Source organism: Vulpes vulpes, chromosome 11 (assembly GCF_048418805.1).
Source record: "Vulpes vulpes isolate BD-2025 chromosome 11, VulVul3, whole genome shotgun sequence".
In the NCBI taxonomy this organism is placed as follows: Eukaryota; Metazoa; Chordata; class Mammalia; order Carnivora; family Canidae; genus Vulpes; species Vulpes vulpes.
The window spans coordinates 54,249,845-54,269,460 of record NC_132790.1 but is presented as its reverse complement, the minus strand read 5'-3'; the positions used below and the strand labels follow the sequence as shown (position 1 = coordinate 54,269,460).

The following is a 19,616-nucleotide window of genomic DNA, read 5'->3' as shown; positions in this document are numbered from 1 at the left end:
TGAAGAGAAGTTTTTCATTTTAATGAAGTGCTTTTGGTGATGTGTGAGATCATGCTTTTGGTGATGTGTGAGATCTTTGACTAACATAGAGTCATAATGATTTTCTCCTGTGTTTCTAGAAGTTTTGTAGTTTAGATTTATGATCATCCATTTTGAGTTGATTTTTATATATGGTATGAGGTATAGATTGAAATTCATTTTTTTGCATATGATGTATGATTGTTCTAGCACTGTATGTTGAAATAAGCACTCTTTCTCCACTGAATTGCTTTTGCGTCTTTGATGAAAATCAGTTGTCCAAATAATTGTAGAACTGTTTTTGTACTCTCTATATTTTTCATTGCTCTATTTGTCTGTCTTTATACCTAACCACATTGTCTTGATTAAGTGCAGCTTTATAAGTTTTTAAATCAACTAGTATAAGTCCTCCAACTTCATTCTTCTTTCCAAAGTTGTTACGGCTATTCTAGATCCATTGCATTTCTTTTTTTAAAAATTTTTAAAAGATTTTATTTATTTATTTAACAGAGTAAGAGAGCACAGCAGTGGGGAGCAGCAGAGGGAGAGGGAGAAGCAGGTTTCCCGCTGAGCAGGGAGCCCTCATGCCGGGCTCGATCTCAGAATCCTGGGATTGTGACCTGAGCTGAAGGCAGAAGCTTTAACCAGTTGAGCCACCCAGGCACCCCAGGCATTTTCAGATAAATTATAGAATCAGCTTGTCAATTTCTACAAAAATCTTGCTAGGATCTTGATTTAGGATGATATTGAATCCATAGATCAATTTAGGGAGAATTGACAACAATATCAAGTCTCCCAACTCATGAACATAGTATCTCTCCATATATTTCGATGTGTTAAAATTTCTCTCAGTATATTTTACAGTTATCAGTAGTATAATTGTGTACCTCTTTTGTCATATTTATCCCTAAATGTTATGAAATGTTATTATAAGTGATATTTTTTATTTCAATTTTTGATTGTTCATTGTTAGTAAACAGAAATATTATTGATTTTTGTACATTGATCTTTTATCCTCCAACCTTGGTAGACTTGGTTTTAGTAGGTTTTTTTAATTACTTTGGATTTTCAGCAGAATCATGTCACCTATAAGTAAAAATAGCTCTTCTTCTTTCTTTTCAATTAGTCCTTTTCTTATTCTTAATTTATTGCACTGACTAGAATCTCTACTACAGTGTTGAATAGAAATGGTTAAATAGAAATGGTGAATAGACATCCTAGCCAGTTCTTAGGCTTAAGGGGAGAGCATCCAAATATGATGTTAGCTATAGATTTTTGTTGTTGTTGATAGGCATCAAATTGGGAAAATTTTCTTGTATTTCTAGTTTGTGGAGGGTTGTTTGTTTGTTTTTTTTAAATTGAGAATGAGTGTTAGATATTGTTAAAGGCTTTTTTTTTTTTTAAAGATCTTATTTATTTATTCATGAGAGACAGAAAGGCAGAGACATAGGAAGAAGGAGAAACAGGTTCCTTCAGGGAGCCTGATGCAGGACTTGATTCCTGGACCCGGGATCATGCCCTGAGCCAAAGGTGGAAGCTCAACTGCTGAGCCACCCAGGCGTCCTTGTCAATGCTTTTCCTGCATCTTTTCTTTTGGATGATTGTATGTTGTTGTTGTTTTTTTTTTTAATTTAGTTAGCATGCTGAATTACACTGGTTGATTTTTGAATGTTAAACCTGCCTTCTATCCCTTGGATAAACACAAGTTTATTGGATTTATAGGTTTATAGCTTTCATAAACTTTGGAAAAATTTTGGCCATTACTTCTTCAGATATCCTACCCCACCCCTGCCCAATCTCCTGTTCCTTGAGAACTCCCACTTGTATATTTGATTACTTGAAGCTATCCCACAGCTCATGCTCTGTTCTTTTTTTTTCCCCTTCATTTTCTTTCCATGTTTCGTTTTGGATAGTTTCTATTGCCATGTCTTCAAATTCTCCAATCTTTTCTACCATAATGTCTAATCTTCTATGACTCCCATCCAGAAAATATTTATTTTAGCCATTTTCTGAAAGTTTAATTTGGATCTCTAAAAATAGCCTTGATGTCTCTACATAACACATTTAGTAAACATAATGTTTAATCTTTATGTAGCTCCATAGAACTATATTCTATAGAACATAGTTATAATAACATATAATATCTTTGTCTACTATTTCTAATATATGTATCAGTTTTGGGTCAACTTTGATTTTTCTTAGGCAATCAAGAAGGAGAAAAAAGAAAAAAAAGGATGTATTTTCCTTCTTTGAATGCATACCAGTTTTTTTGCTCAGTGCCAGACATTGTGAATTTTATTTTAAGTGCAGAATATTTTTGTATTCCTATAAATATTCTTGAATTTTATTCTGGACATCGTTATTTGGACATACTTCCTTTAAGATCTTTTTTCTTTTTTTAAGTTGTTAAGTTGGACCAAAGGCATGTTTAGTTGAGGACTAATTGTACACCTGTATACTTTTCAGTGCTCTACCCAGTGCCCCACAAATTAAGACATTTTTCACTATTGGCTTATGGGAATTGACACTTTTGGCTCTGGGTGAGCTCTGGCTGTTGTTCCTTCTGTGCTTTTTGATGATTCTCTCCCTGGCTTTGGATAGTTACCCAGGATGCATGCTCTGATTAGTACTCTACTGAATTCTTGAGGGGAACCCTCTGAATTTCTCTGTGCCCCAGTACTCTTCTCTGATAACTCTAAATCACCTTGGTCAGATTTTGGCTCCATATCTTCAACTCAGGGATTCCACAAGGCTCCAGGTTAGTTCCATAGCACCAACTGCTCAAGGAGCAGATAAGAGTGACATCTGGTTTGAAGCCAGGTTTTGGAGACATTTGGGTACTGCATGGAAGAATCAGGTCTCAACACTATAAATACATTGAAACAGTATTTCAGGAAAATGTGGATGACTTGCCAGTCCTTATTGAACATGTTAAGGAATAAGTAGTGAATAAGAGATATTTAATTTTCCACTTTTGGCCTTTCTACCAACCCACAAATCATTGAGGAAGTTGCCCTTCATAACTCAGTATCCTCACCAGTAAGTGGATGATTATTCATACCAATCAACTACTGATCCTGTCAATGGCCAAAGATAATTTCTTCAGGAAGACCCTTGAATAACCAAATGACAGCATGGCACAGTATAAAAAAGATTCAATCCCTTTGCTTCCAACTGATTTTTCTATAGAGAAGAAAGAACAAAGAGCCATGCCTCCATTCTCAGATGTTCACCAAGGTGTGGGTTGAAGGAGAATTATGACTGATATGTAGTGGGTCTTGGGCTTTGCTTCTCAAAGTATAGTTCCCAAAGTAGCAGCACTGGCATCACTTGGGAATTTCTTAGAAATGAGACCATCAGTTTGTCAAGGTATACCATTAGAATCTGCACTGTGACAAAAACCCCAGCTGTTTCATGTCACATTAAAATTTGAGGAGCACCAGTACCTTAGTCAACAATAACATATTGTACACTTTAAATTTGTTGGGAGTGAATCTCATGTTAAGTCTTCTTTCCACAGTAAAATAAAATTTAAAAGTTTGAGCTCTGTTCTAAATGTGAATGGTGACACATGCCCTCTAGCGGCTGACTGCGAGTTTTTAAATGTTTTTTCTTTTTAGGACCTTTGCACAGAACTGCCGAAACATTGAACATTTAAACCTCAATGGGTGCACCAAAATCACTGACAGGTAAGGAATGAGAATTAGTTTGGTAACTAATTGGCCACAGGAAGAGTGAGGGGAGAGAAACATGGTTGAAAATACCTTTAGTGTGTCTGCTTTTTTCCAGCACGTGTTATAGCCTTAGCAGATTCTGTTCCAAGCTGAAACATCTAGATCTGACCTCCTGTGTGTCCATTACAAACAGCTCCTTAAAGGGGATCAGGTAAGAGTACCGTTGTCAGATGAAACACTTAAGCCTATGAGTATCCTGGTATGTCTAAAAACCTTTCTAATGATCCCATTGGAATAAGAAATAGGTGACTCAGGTCACAGAGGTTTTCTCTCCCCTTAATTTTTTTTTTTGATTTACCAAACTCAAACTTGGTAATACACTACCTGTAGGATAGATTGCACATGTATGGTCTTGTTTCTTATTCTTTCAGTGAGGGCTGCCGAAACCTGGAGTACCTGAATCTCTCTTGGTGTGACCAAATCACAAAGGATGGCATTGAGGCACTGGTGCGAGGTTGTCGAGGCCTAAAAGCTCTACTCCTAAGGGGCTGCACACAGGTACCGAGGGGTCTATTAAGGTGTGTTTATCTAACAGGAGGGGTGGGCACTTCATTAGAGAACTTGCTGTTGCATTTTTTTTGGTTCTTCACTATTCCCTCACCTGGTTCCATCCCTCTCTGTCCACTCAGTTAGAAGATGAAGCTCTGAAACACATTCAGAATTACTGCCATGAACTTGTGAGCCTCAACTTACAGTCCTGCTCAGTAAGTAACGTGCTTTACCTGGGAGCATCCTCCTGTCCCAAGCTCCCTGAGTCTGCTGTAGGCCCACTTTGAAGTACCCAGGCAGGTGGGATGGTCGCCACACCCTTTTTTTTTTTCTTATTCTATGTCCTCATATGATCTGTTAGTTTGCCACAAGATGAAAGAATAACAGTCTAAACAAAATGGCCAATACAAAGCCACTAACATTTTCCTCTAAAAATAATATAGATTGACATTGCGATTTATTTTAAGATATCAGGAATGCTGTGAACTAGTCAGTAACCTGAACAAATTCATGGTAAGTTCTTAATGTCTTTTTTTTTTTTTTAACTTATAAACTGGGGATAATGACACCTCTCATATCTCAGTGGATAAAATGAAATGATAGATGTGAAAATGCTTTTAAAAATAAAGCAAGAGCAAGATGCAATTTTCATTTTGGCATTAGCATGTGAAAAACACTTGTTCCATCCTCATGGCCATTGTCAGTGTTGATTCTTGAAGAGCGCTTACTACATTCTCCTGGGTTTCTCAAAGGGAGCATAAATTTTGAGAAATATAAAAGAAATTCCTTGCAGTTGGTATTCAGTAAATGAATCATTTAAGTCTTTAGAATCCTTGATGGTGGGAGATAGAACAGAAACTGTCTTCTGGACAAATAATGACTTTATGGGCACTGTGCAATATTAGGATCTTGCATTACATGAAGGAAGGAACCGGCAGATGGCTTAAAGTAGAATATAAGTGTGCAAGCCAGGGATACCTGGGTAGCTCAGTCAGTTAAGCATCCAACTCTTTGTTTTGGCTCAGGTTGTGATGTCATGGGTCGTGATCTCACAAGTTGTAAGATTGGGCCTTCTGCAGGTCTGCTTTAAGATTCTCCCCCTCTAACCCTCCTTCCTCACACTCTCTGTCTTTAAAATGGATAAATAAATCTTAAAAAAATAAATATGCAAGTTATTTATCAATAATTTAGTGATTTATTTCATACGCTATTTTCTAAAACATTTGAGGAAATATTTATAAATATATACATATGTGGTTTATATGGTAGATATTTAAAACATTAATCTGTAGAAATTCAACCAAAAATTATTATATCACTTAACTAGGCAAATCTTTTTTTGTTTTGTTTTGTTTTGTTTTGTTTTGTTTCTTAAACTTTTTTTTTTTAACTAGGCAAATCTTATGAGCTCTTTATTTAATCTGGTCTTTAACATAAGTTTATTAATTCTTCCTGAAAAAAAAAATCAAATGAATGCTAGAGAGGGGAATGGAATTTTTAAATTTCATTCCTGGGAGGCACCTGGGTTGCTCAGTTGATTGAGCATCTGACTCTTGATTTCAGTTTAGGTCATGATCTTGGGCTCTTGAGATTGAATCCCATGTTCAGCTCCACATTCAGTAGAGAGTCTGCTTGAAGATTCTCTTTCACCCTTCCCTTTGCCTGTCCTCCTGCTTGCGCGCACACACACACACTCTCTCTAAAATAAAGAAATCTTTTTTAAAAATGTCATTCTCTATTGGTAATGCTAGAATATTTTAAAGCTGTACAGAGGTAACAAATACATGTCAACTCTGTACTTCATTTTGTTTTATTTAAACTGTTAGGATAAAATGCTAGTATTTGGCAACTTAACAGATCAGCAGTAGATTCCATTTTTCTGCTGCTCTCATTTCAGTATTGTTGGTGCCTTCTGATGTTCTTTCCTATTTTGGCTTTCCCTAGCGCATTACAGATGAAGGTGTGGTGCAGATATGCAGGGGCTGCCATCGGCTTCAGGCCCTCTGCCTTTCTGGCTGCAGTAACCTCACAGACGCCTCTCTCACAGCCCTGGCTTTGAACTGCCCGAGACTTCAGTGAGTGCACCATGCTTTTGCTTTGTAGCTCAGAGCTTGGCAGGACTGACCAGGAAGTCTTCCTGCAGGAAGGGAGAGGTTTGCCAGCAGGTGGATAGGTAGTGATGGAGGTGGCAGTGGGATTGTGTTATTGCTGGCTTTTGCTAGATGGGTTGTGGTGGAACAATATGTAATCCAGGTTATTTAGGGGTATACAGGAGGGTACCAAACTGTCCACCATCAAGGAACCTGAACTGTAATTTCTTGGTGGACTTTACACATGTGCCCACTTGATTTGCCTCATCCTGTTATAACTTTGACATCAGAGTGATCTGATAGTGTCAGAATGACAACCTTACGTCCAAATGTCACCAGATTCTCCCCTACACCAGATGCTAAATGGACAGAAGGGGGGAGGGAATCACAGTAACCTTATTTATCACCTTCCCCAGGAGAAAGAAGTTCTGTTGTAACAAATAAATATTGATTTTCTCCAGTAATATTATGAATATTAAAACTTTGATAATGGCAACAAGGTAATAATCATAATTAACATCAGTTGAACTCATTTATATTCCAGGCTCTGTGTTGGGCACTTTTATAAGCATTATCTCAGTTAATCCTTACCACATCTATAGGAGATATGCACTATTATTCTCACTTGTTTTGCAGAGGAGAGATTGGGACTCAAAGAAAATCACATAATGTATCTTGGGCCATATAATGAGTAGGAAGTAAAAGTAGTGTTTGAACTTGAGACTTAACCCCTGTACAAAAGGCTAAAAAAAGATACATATTGAAAAAAAAAAGATACTTATTTTGTTGTTTACTCATCAGTGAAACTGATCCGTTTCTCATGCTTACACCAGTTTTATATCTTTTAAGGATTGTCTGTTGGTGTCTTTTGCCCATTTTTCTTACTATTGCATTAGGGACAATTCTAAACAATTTTGATATTTCTGAATTGTAGAAGGAATATGGGTGATCAAAACTGGTCAGAAATGTGGTTAAAATTACTGCTACAAGGGCATACTTAACTTTAAAATGTTATTTATTACTCTATCCCCATTAAGCATGGGCATTGAGAATTAACTCATGTTTTTCACTTGCTGCAAATTTTTAAAGTTTCTATTAGGGTAACTGGGAATTTCACTAAATGCAGTTTATATATCAAGATAACTTTGTTGAGTAAAAGTTCATTTTAATTGTGTTTAAAAAACAAATATTGGAGTAATATTTAAAAGCAATAGCAGCAGCAATGTCCTGATATTATGGTAAGATTCCTGGGTTCACTACCTGAATTTGAGCTGGAACCTTGGGACTTAAGGCAGGCCACATTTCTCCCTAAGCCTGCTTCCCCTCATCTATCCAGTAGGACAGCATTTGCATTTACAGTCCTCAGGGCTGTTCCAGAAGCAAACATGTGTCAGAGAGCAGAATAAACTCAATTGTGTGCATCTTAAAATATGTGTTTCTATTGTTAATCAGTCACTACCTTTTCCTCCCATGCACCCTATATCCCAGGATTTTGGAGGCTGCCCGATGTTCCCATTTGACTGATGCAGGCTTTACACTTTTAGCTCGGGTAAGGCAGAGGTTTCAAAAAACAGAACCAAACTATAATTTACATCCCCCATTTCAAAATAACTTGCTGTGGTTTGGAATGTGCAAAAATGTGTGTACCTTCAGAAAGGACAGATATGAAGTAGATTGCTCAGGGTACATTTTCCCATTTTCCCCAAAAAGGGAAAGTGGTCCTCTAGGGGGTTCTGGAGCAGGTCTAGAGCACTCTCACTTGGTCAGGTGGGACCACAATGAGAGGAACTTCTTCCCTGGCAGGACATGCCCTTCCTCATATAAACCCTGATGCAGCCTGTCAGTAGCTTCCCCTAACTGAATTGTGCTGTGCCTCTGCTCCTTCCACATCACCCTTTAGACACTAACCATCATGGGGGTCTCTCTGGCCTGTTGCTGGGAACCCATGGGGATGGTGATATACTCTTCCTCCTACCCTAACCCTCACCTGTCCACACTGTGCTTGAGCACTCTACCCCATGCCTTCCCAAGCCTATTCTATGGCTAAATTTAGAGGATGATACCCATAAGCCACTGGGAAGGTGGCTCTACCTTTCCAGGTGAGAAAAGGAAATGAAGCCCAGGGTGGCCACATTCCCATTTTCAAAGTGAATATGATTCAAAAGGCACCTTCTCAGAAGTGCTGGCTCACTGGGTCACACTCCTTAATGGAAGAGAACAAGGATTCGGGGCCAGTACTCAGATAGGGCAAGCCACCAGTGTTGCCCTGACCACTGACCACATGGTGGGGGATGTCTTACGGACTTTTCCAGAATTGCCATGACCTGGAGAAGATGGATCTTGAAGAATGCATCCTGGTAAGTACCCACCTGACAAGCCCTGCAGGGCTGCCCCTCAGTCCTGAGAGACAAACAGGCACAGCCAGAGACCCCAGCTGGCTGTTGTCTGAACCCTCCTCACCCCAGTGTGTGGGTTAGGAATTGGGAACCCATGAGGGCCATGGCAATGGGATGCATGAACTTTGGGCTATTCTTAGCCACCAGAGCTACAGTTTAGAAGTCAGGGTGGCTCCATTTTTTGCCAAACATTAAAAAAATATGTATTTCACAGAATTGAAGGGAGAAATAGGTTTGTAAGTACAGTGATGAGGTGACTACAGAGGAGAATCCTGGGGGACTCCCTCTTTGTCCTCTGTCCTTGGGCCACCAGAGGAGAGACTAAAGCACAGCTTTGTGTCTATAGAAATTGAAATTGTTGGTGAAGAGAGGAGATCCCAGCCTGAGTGTACTTGAGATGAGTTTTTAATTCTGTTTTACACTTTTTGATTCTCATGTTCAGGAGAAACCAAAATTAGGTATTAAGTTCTGGTGTGGAAGCCACACTGACACAGCATGTTTCTCTCCAGATAACCGACAGCACACTCATCCAGCTCTCCGTTCACTGTCCTAAACTGCAAGCCTTGGTGAGTCTGAGTTTTTGGTGACATTATTCACCTTTTAGAGATGAAAGAACTCTCCCACCACAGTAAGAATCTGTTTGGTTTTCCTTTCTGTAAAGGTATCATCATTCTTGGTTTCAGAGGTCTGCTAGTTGGGCTAATTTGGGAGGTAGATTATCTAAATGTTACTGCTTTCATTTTAGGATGTGAACCTGTCGTAGAAACCCATGTCCTTACTACTCCATTCATGTTCATTATCTCAGGGAGAGTGAAACTTAGCATGTTACAATGATAAAATCGAGACAAAAGATTGAGGCCATCCTTGTGTCAAATTTCATTCCATACCTGCTTATATCTATCTATGGGGGAAGAAGAATTAAAATATATTAAAAGATCCTGGGGTGCCTGGGTGGCTCAGTGGGTTAAGCATCTCCTCAGTTCATGACCCAGGGTCCTGAGATCGAGACCTACATTAGGCTCCCTGCTCAGTGTGAGCCTGGAGGAAGGATGGAATCCCCATCCTTTGGGCAAGTCCACATGAACTGTGCTACTATGCCCACTAGATACATTGTCTCATTTTATTCCATCCACAGCCCTGTGATGTACGACTCTGGACATCTCCATTTTATCAGTGAAGACCCTGAGGCTCAGAGCAATTAAACTTGCCCAAAGTCACACAACTGTTTGGAGGCCCCAGATTTTTTGGCCTCCATGGGCTCTGGTCTTTCTGCTGCCCTGAGACACACAACAGACTTTTTCTTAAGCTGGCTTTCTCTGTTGTCTTGAATCTTGCTCTCTCTGTGGGAGCCAGAATTTTATAACACCATTAAAGCTCCATTTGGGTTTAAGGTACTGACCCCACCAATTTTCCTAATTTGTACATTTCCTCTGGATACTTTCTGTCTTAGGCACAAGTACAACTGGGCCCTGGACAGCTCTGGAACTTTTTTTTGTTAAGAGTTTGAAGTCAGATTTCAGAGATTAGTCAGGAACCTACCTGTATCCAAACTCTGACTAGGGGCACCTGGGTGTTTCCTTGGTTGAACATTGGACAGTTTGTTTTCGCTGAGGTCATGGTCTCATGGGTTGTGGGATCAAGCCCTGAGGTGGTCTCCACACTCAGCAGGGAGTCTGTTTGGGGTTTCTATCCCTCTGCCCCTCCCCACAACTTGCATATGTGCGTGCTCGCTCTTCTCTCAATAAATAAATAAATAAATAAATAAATAAATAAATAAATAAATCTTTAAAAAAAAAGAAAAGACTTGTTTTAAAAAATAAAATAAATCTTCAAACTCTCTAACTAAATTGTTTCCCTCTACTATTTTGTAGTGCTGTCTTTACTCCCAAATTAGTTCAGATACAGTTTTATAATTAACAGAACCTGTACTGAAGATACTCTCCCTTTATCCTCACCACCCTTTGCCCCTTGACCCCCAACCTTTCAGAGATGGGAAATTTAGGAGCCCTGGTACTTTATTATTTCCTTTAACCCCTCCTTTCTGCTGCTCAAAGGTTCTCTCTGCCCTACCCTGAGATAACCTAGACTTAGACTCCCAGCTCTTCATCAGCATTTACAAGAAATCTTGAATCCGGATGGAGGGGCCCCAGGAGGAGTTGCACTGAGCAGGGCCTCCCACTAGCTCTCTGCCTCCTGCCCTGCTGCTATCTCCTCAGTAGTGCAGGCTCCACTGGTAACTTGTCAGGGAACGTCTAACAATACAGGGTGTTTTCCCCAGCAGGGATACTGGTGACTGAAAATCTTCTCCATCATGTCCCTTGTACTTATACAAGCTACTTCTAGAAACAGGACTTAGAATGAAAGATAAGTATAATAAAGCCAAAATGCCAAGATAAGAGCCAAAATAAAAACCAGAAAGAATTATTAGCAGAAAAAACAGGGAAACAATGACAGTTGGAATCTAAACTTAGCTTTGAAGATGTCTAAGAGCCAAGACAAAAAGGAAGTGACCCAGATTACATCTATTCCACACCCATCTCATTACTATCACCTCCAGACTCTCACAAACCAGCCACTATTCTCGGCACTGGGGAATAAAAAGACAGTTCAACAGGAGAGACCAAGTTTATCCTCATTCTGAAATTTCAGAGAAGTGGTCTGGATCCTTGTTTCAGGGGTACTGTACTCCAGGAGCACTAGGCACTCTGATGATGGACAGTAATAGCAATGCCTCTCAACCCTCAGGTCAAGCTCAGGGCAGGTTAGAGTGCAGGTTTTGTTGTAAGTACATGTCTACTGCAGCAGTTCTGACAGAGCAGATGTGCAGTAGCTTGTAGCTTGCATATGATGGCAGCTCTTGGAGGATGTAGGATGGTAGGCCATGAGTGTGTCAGGTGATGCCTGCACATCTCTCCTCTATAGGCCTCATGCTGAGTCAGGCGGCAGCCCAGGAGTAGCCCATTCCCCATCACAAGGCAGCTCACCTTATTATGAGAGACTCAGAGAGTATTGCCTGTGACAGAGCCACAAACAGGCTACTCTGGGGTCCCCAGCAGGGACTCCTACCCCAGCCTACAGAGATCAGAAGAGGCAACTATAGTTGGGGGAAGGACTCTGTAGATTCAGAATTGCGAAGTATGGCTTTTATGTTTTACTAGAGATCTGCAAGCATATAGGAATGAGGGAAGTGACCACCAGGCCAAAGCCAGGTGATCACTGCACCTCAGTTCCCAACACTGCAGTTTCCGAGGTTGTCCTTCAGACAAGAGGTAATTGTGTGCACACACTGCCCTGTCTAGGAGTCACTCGATGATCCCCAAGGGAAGTGAGGCCTTGTACACACACTTAAACAAAATGCAGATGGCTATTTGAAAAGGAAAACTAATCATGTTTATTTGAAAAGTCATTAGATTAAAAAAAAAAGTCATTAGATATTTTCAAACAAGGGGAATTCCAGATTCAAAAGAACACAGAGTAGGACCTGGAAGGATCTATAGCATCATGAAATTTGATCAGAGGAGGTTAAGGATCCTTTCTCATACACCAGTTTTTAACTTGTAGGATGTGTCATCAGCAAGTTCTGTTGATTTTGAAACTTGCTTTGTTTTCTGATTTCCTTTTTAACATCAGAGACAGTTTTGGGGAGCTTTTAAAAATCTTATGCAACTCATTTGTCCTAGAAGCTATCCAAGAATAATTTTAGGAATTTATTATATTAAAGAATAAGGAATATAGCCAAAAAGGAAATCCCCATTACTGTCTTCATTGCTATAGAGTTTTATCTTTCATCCTGATTTATCAAAGCTCAGTGATGTTGCATAGGAGGCCAAGGCCATCAGGTGTCTAGTGAGTCACTGTCCTTTCAGAATGCAAGTATACAAGTTACTCAACTGGTGGAAAGCTGCTCTTGATGATATGAAACAATCTTGTTATCAAACCACTACTCAACTGGGACACAAGAGGGAAAATAGGGGTAACAAGACTTGGTAACATTTAGATGACTATTTCATCCATTTTAAAATGAGATATTGAACACTTTGGAAAATAACAATGTGAAATAGAATGTGTGTTGTTTATGTCTCAGTGTCACACCCCACGGTCTGACCAGCATCTCTTGTCTTTCCCGGTCACTCTTTGTGTCACCCAGCTGCAACCAAAATTGAATCTAAATGGGTCCCTTTAAGCATACCATCTTATCATTGTCAATTCCCATTTGATGTCCCTTTCTCCTCCCCACTCAGCCTAAATTGTGTGGTCAATTTTTTTTTTTTAAGATTTATTTATTTATTTATTTATTTATTTATTTATTTATTTATTTATTATAGACAGAGAGAGAGAGAGAGAGAGAGAGAGAGAGAGAGAGGCAGAGACACAGGAGGAGGGAGAAGCAGGCTCCATGCCGGGAGCCCAACATGGGACTTGATCCCAGGACTCCAGGATCGCGCCCTGGGCCAAAGGCAGGCACTAAACTGCTGAGCCACCCAGGGATCCCCTGTGTGGTCAATTATTAACTCATTTCCTTGATCCTCAAGATTCACCTTCTTTTTTTTTTTTTAATGAACTAGATTTTTAAAATTTATTTATTTACTCATGATAGACATAGAGAGAGAGAGAGAGAGGCAGGAGACACAGGCAGAGGAAAAGCAGGCTCCATGCAGGGAGCCCGACATGGGACTCAATCCTGGGACTCCAGGATCGCGACCTGGGCCAAAGGCAGGCACCAAACCACTGAGCCACCCAGGGATCCCCAAGATTCACCTTCTTCACTTAGCTGTCATTCTGTTTAACTCTCAGCTGCTGAGCCAGTCTTGAAGCGGTAGCAAGAGTACAGTAGAGAAGGGCTTACAAGCCTTTTTTATGGAGAAAACAGCACATATTCTTAGATTGACAGAAGCCATGTCTGGATTTCAGAGTGAGGAAGGAAAGGATATGAGGCTGAATGGGAAGCAGGACCAGAGCGTCATGGCCCCCACTAAAGAGGGTAGACCTGTTCCAATCAACTGTCTCTGTGAGGCTTACCAGGCTGACAGTGAGAAGCTGAGATAGGGGCTCACAGTCTGAAGGCCAGTGTTCTGTGGCATACCTAAAAGTAACCTGGCCCATATTTTGCTCCCAAACTGGAGACCCTGGTTTATTCATTTCTTCTAATTGTCTCAAGTTAGAATGTTGAGATTCACCAAACTCATTAGACCATTCCTAAAACTTTATAAGTAGAACAACTCCATGCACACATGGAAACCCACAAATCCTGAACAAGGTGTTGGGACTTAAACCTCATATCCAGTTCAGAGTAGCCTCCTATGGCTCAGACTTTTCTTATCCTCACTAACATCTTATCCTCTGATTTGAGTGCATACAAATTTATAATTACTGTATCTTCTGGAAGACTTGACATTTTTATTATTATTAAATGTTCTTCTTATCATTGATTCAAAACTTTGTCCTGAAGTCTACTTTATCTGATATTAAGATCATTCTTTTTATGCTTATTTTTGCAGGACATATCATTTTCTTTCAATTAATCTATGTTTTTGTATATAAAGGCTGTCTTGCTTTTATCCAGTCTGATAAATTCTCTTTTAATCAAAATGTTTAGACATTTATATTTAGTGTAATATTGATGCAGTTGGGTATTTTCTCCCTTTTGCTTTCTATTCTCTGCTCCTCCTTTCCCATCTTCTTTTTGGGTTAGCTAAATATTTGTTTTAATTGCATTTTAAATTGTCTGTTGGCTTTTTAGTCTTATCTCTAGCCTTGATTTTTTTTTTAGTAGTTGCACTATTAGCCAAGGAAGCTTTCCTAAGTAGTAATTTTAGGGGTAGTCTAGGATTGTGATTTAGACTATCAATTCCCGGAAGACAGAGTCAAGATCTTTCCTCTTTCTTCTACCAACAGCATCTTGCACAAGGCTTAGCCAGGAGAAGCCACTTCCAATCCTCTTTTGGAATAAAGTAAGATGTGAACAAGCCAGCCCAAATCTGAGAGAGTCAGGCACAGAAACTGTTATGTGAGTAATGATCCCTACAACTGTGGTGCTCAGGTCCCAAGGAGTGCAGCCCTTTTCGGGAGACTGCCAGCAGTTCCCTGGCCATGCTAGGATCTTACATGAGAAGCTGCTTTTTTGGCTGAAGGAGCAGGTGAGGAGTTTCTGCAATCAGGAATCCTAAACTCCCCAAGTTCTCCTTACCTATGGTATCAAGCAACCTTGTCAAGGCAGCCTGACCAGCTCCTTCAGTTTCACATCACCAAACTCAGAGAGAAAAGGGGGAGGAAAAGAGTTCTTATTGTTGGAACAGATCTCAGGGGAAGATTCTGGGCCCTGGGGAAGAGGAGAATATCCAGATTTCTCAGGTCATGGCCTATCCTAATTTTAACAGACAAGTGGCTTGAATTTTTTAATTTCTTATTAACATTTCAGTTCAAATTCCATTAAGTCCCTGGGTTTTGGTAGGGAGCAATGCCCAAGATGTGGAATATACACACATACACACGCACTCACACAAACATACTTCTGAATCATAGGACACTCCCTAGCAGCCTAGTAGAAGTGGAAGAAAAGGGGTGAGAACAAACAAGTCTGAGTACTATCATGTCATCCTCCTATATCTGCTGTAAGCGAACTTCCTTAGCTTAAAAAATAGCAATAAGTCCTTCCCTGTCAATAATCACTCTAAATGTAAATGGATTAAATTCCCCAATCAAAAGACATTGAGGTGCTAAATGGATAAAAAACCATGACCCAACTATATGACTAGATCTAAAACAATCTAACTTTACACTTCTAGAGCTATAAAGGAAAAAAACCAAGCCCAAAGTTAACAGAAAGGAATAAATAACAAAAAATAAAGCAGATATAAATTTTAAAATAGAAAATAGAGGAGTGTCTGGGTGGTTCAGTTGGTTAAGCGTCTGCCTTCAGCTCAGGCCATGATCTCAGGGTCCTGGGATGGAGCCCCGAGTCAGGCTCCCTGCTCAGCAGGGAGTCTGCTTCTCTCTCTGCCCCTCCCCCAGTTCATGCTCTCCTCCCTCTCTCAAATAAATAAATAAAATATTTTTAAAAAGAAGACAATGCCATCTTTAACATATATATACCAAATAACAGAGTTGCAAATTATGTGAAGCAAAAACTGTTAGAACCGGAAAATCCACAATTATAGTTGGACACATTAGTATTCTACTCTCAACAATTGATGGAACAACCAGACAGAAAATCAGCAAGTATATAAAACTTAAAACCACTATGAGAATGCAAACTGGTGCAGCCACACTAGAAAACAGCACCCCAAGGGAAATTTTTTAACAGTTAAACTAAATGAAAAAAAGCTAGAACATATCAAAATAGGGCACTTGGGTGGCTCAGGAGGTTAAGCATCTACCTTCAGCTCAGGTCATGATCCCAGGGCCCTGGGACTGAGTCCCACATTGGGCTCTCTGCTCAGCAGGGAGCCTGCTTCTCCCTCTGCCACCTGCTCTCCCTGCTTATGCTCTCTCTATATATCAAATAAATAAAATTAATTAATTAAATAAAATCTTTTTAAAAAATTAAAATATGTTGGATGTAGTAAAGCAGTGCTAAAAGGGAAATTTGTGGCACTAAATGATTACATTAAAATAAGGAATGTCTTGGGGTGTCTTTTTGGCTCAGTCAGTAAAGCACCTGAGTTCAAGCTTATATGAACACTCATGTTGGGTGTAGACAGTACTTAAATAAAACAAATAAACTTTAAAACAAATAAGGAAAGTCTCAATAATCTTAAACTCTGGCCTAGATGAAACCAGAAAAAAGCAAAATAAGGAAAAGTAAGAATATACTAAAAATAATAGTAGAAATCAATGAAAATAAAAAGTAAAAAACAATAGAAAAAAATCAGCAAAACAAAAAGCTGGTTCTTTGAAACAGACCCCTAGCAAGACTGATGAAGAGATGATATTACCACACAATTAATGAGAATGAAACAGAAGTGCTATAGTCTGTATGTGTCCCCCCAAAATTCATATGTTGAATCTTACCCCCCAACAGGGATGGTCTTAGGATCTTGGGGAGGTGATTAGGCTAAGAGCTCATTCATGGATGAGCTAAAATGCTCTTCTAAAAGAGCCTCCAGATGGATCCCTCACTGCGTCCACCACTTGAGGAGTATACAGCCAGAAGACACTGGCTGTGAACTGGGAAGGGGCTTGTCTCCAGCCACCACATCAGATCTGCCTGCACTGCACTGTCATCAGAGATTTCCTGTCTCCAAACTGCGAGGGAGAAATTTCTGGGGTGTATACGCTTGTCTGTAGCATTTTGTTACAGCAGCACAAACAGACTGAGACCCAGGCCATCACTACAGGCCCTGAAGACCTTACAGGATGATGAGGGAGTATTAGAAACACCTCCACAGAAATCAGTTTGACCACTTCCCCTAGTACATTGAAAAGGCAAAGCAAGACAGCGCATTCATTTTAAGAGGTCATTTCAATAGCCTTGTAGGTACTAAAGTAATTGAATTCATAATTTTTAAACTGTCAAAAAAGAAATATCCCAGTCCAGATGATCTCACTGAAGAATCCTACCAAACACTGAAGTCAATTCTGAACAGTTTCTTCCAGAAAATAAATGACAGAATAGTTCACAACCCATTTCGAGGCCAGTAATACCTGATATAAAAGCCAGGCAACAGGGGCACCTGGGTGGCGCAGGTGGTTAAGTATCCGACTCTTGGTTTCCCTTCAGGTCCTGATCTCAGGGTCATGAGATCAACCCCCCTGTTGGGCTCCGCACTCAGCAGAGTCTGCCTAAGATTGTCTCTTTCTCTCCCTCTGCACCCCCACTCCGAGTTTGCTTTCTCTCTCTCTAAAATAAATAAATCTTTAAAAAAAAAAAAAGACAGGCAATAGTAGTACCAAGAGACAAAACTATAGACTAGTATCCCTCATAAACATAGAAGTAAATGCCCTTAAAATATTAGCAAATAGAATTCAGCAATATAAAAAATAATTACCCTGACCATGCAGGGTTTTTTCCAGGGACACAAGTCTAGTTTAATATTTGAAAATGGATCAGTATAATCCACCATGTTAACGGGCTGGGTAGAAGAAAAATTAGTGATCACAGCAATTAATGCAAAAAAAAAAGCATTTGATAAAATTCAGAAGAAAAAATTAAAGCTTTTTTTTTTTTTAAAAAAAAGATTTACTTAGAGAGAATGAAGCAGGCTCCATGCCGGGAGCCCGACGTGGGACTCAATCCTGGGTCTCCAGGATCACACCCTGGGCTGAAGGTGGCGCTAAACTGCTGAGCCACCTGGGCTGCCCAAAGCTTTTTAAGTGCCAAAAATACAAGAGAAAAATCCCACTCATCTAAAATCCCCCAGTTACCCTGTTTCCCAACCTGCGCCCTCAGGGATAGTGTCTGTGGCTAATGTCTCTTTCTTCTGGAGAAATTCTGTGTGAGATTGAGAGATTTTCTCCCCTACTCTCCCCCTCCTTCTAGCAAAAGACACCTGCTGTTTTGCATTTAAAAGTAGTTACAAAAAATATATATATATAAAAAATAAAAGTAGTTACACAGGGATCCCTGGGTGGCTCAGGGGCTTAGTGCCTGCCTTGGGCCCAGAGCATGATCCTGGGGTCCTGGGATCAAGTTCTGCATCAGGCTCCCTGCATGGAGCCTGCTTCTCCCACTGCCTGTCTCTGCCTCTCTCTCTCTGTGTCTATCATGAATGAATAAATAAAATATAAAAAATAAATAGATAAATAGTAGTAGTAGTAGTAATAGTAGTTACACTTCCTGCTGTGCATATTCACCCCTACCACCCCTGGCTGCTACTGCTTTCTCAGGAATGATAGGATAAGCTATTCACTTGCAGAATATGACACTCCCAATTAGCCTGTGGATAGATAATGCCTATCAGTGGTAAACTTGTTTTTCTAGAATATTCCTTCCTCTTAACACACCTACCATGAACAGTCTTAAATCTGCAGGATACTGTGGGTGGACGAGATAAGACAGGACAGGGGGAGAGGCTTATTAAGGCTACCCTGAGCTTATTATAATGGGCACATCCCAACTTCTTTGAACCTCAGTTTCCTCATCTGTAAAGTGGAGAGCATACCTGCTCTGCAGGGATGCTCTGAAGCATAAAGGAAATAATGTATAGTGAGTGGCCTAACCCAGATGGCTTTGACCATTGGCCCTTTATTAGCATAAACTAAAAGGCCCCTCTGCTGAGTAAACTGTGTTGGCAGATTTTCCATTGATCCTGGGGAACATGTCAAGAGCCCCTCTGATTATCCTTAAATTAAACTAGTTTTTAAATTATATAAATACTTGGCACGCCTGGGTGTCTCAATCAGTTAAGTGTCTGCCTTCTGCTCAAGTCATGATCCTGGGGTCCTGGGATGGGGCCACAGGCTTTCTGCTTGGTGGGGAGCCTGCTTCTACCTCATCCTCTCCCTCTGCCTGCTGCTCTGCCTGCTTGTGCTCTCTCTCTCTGTCATATAAATAATACATAAAATCTTTAAAAATAAAATGTAAATTATATAAATATATGCATATGCCAGTATAGAAGCTTTTCAATTAATATGAGAGCATCTATCCCTTTGGTCCCAGATGCAACCATTAACTTTTTGATTCCTCAGTTCCCCTGTATTAAAACAACAAAGTTGTTATATCTTATATATCTTATATCATCTTGAACTTCTTCTAATCTGCATGGTGTATATGTGTGCCTATCCATATATGTGTATATGTAAATAATATGTATACATACACACTTTGTTTCTGGTTGTACTTTATTATAAATAATCAAATTCTATTTCTTTTTAAAATTTTTTAGTTAATTTCTTTTCAAATTCTATTTTTTAAAAAGATCTATTTATTTGAGAGAATGAGAAAGAGAGAG

At 39.8% G+C, this 19,616-nt stretch overlaps 1 protein-coding gene across 6 annotated transcripts in view; it reads left to right on the top strand.

Moving 5' to 3' along the window:
• The window catches only part of FBXL2 (F-box and leucine rich repeat protein 2), a 107,548-nt gene that overhangs the window by 75,466 nt on the left and 12,466 nt on the right, over positions 1-19,616 (top strand). For 3 of the 6 annotated variants that reach the window (XM_072726348.1, XM_026016391.2, XM_072726350.1), the window contains 8 exons: positions 3,639-3,707; positions 3,789-3,903; positions 4,124-4,250; positions 4,382-4,456; positions 6,186-6,316; positions 7,820-7,880; positions 8,644-8,688; positions 9,237-9,293. In XM_072726348.1, the coding sequence (XP_072582449.1) occupies positions 3,683-3,707; positions 3,789-3,903; positions 4,124-4,250; positions 4,382-4,456; positions 6,186-6,316; positions 7,820-7,880; positions 8,644-8,688; positions 9,237-9,293 (636 nt within the window). In that variant the 5' untranslated portion in view covers positions 3,639-3,682. The remainder of the gene's footprint in view (positions 1-3,638; positions 3,708-3,788; positions 3,904-4,123; positions 4,251-4,381; positions 4,457-6,185; positions 6,317-7,819; positions 7,881-8,643; positions 8,689-9,236; positions 9,294-19,616) is intronic. The other 3 variants (XM_026016390.2, XM_072726349.1, XM_072726347.1) reach the window with 1 other exon arrangement.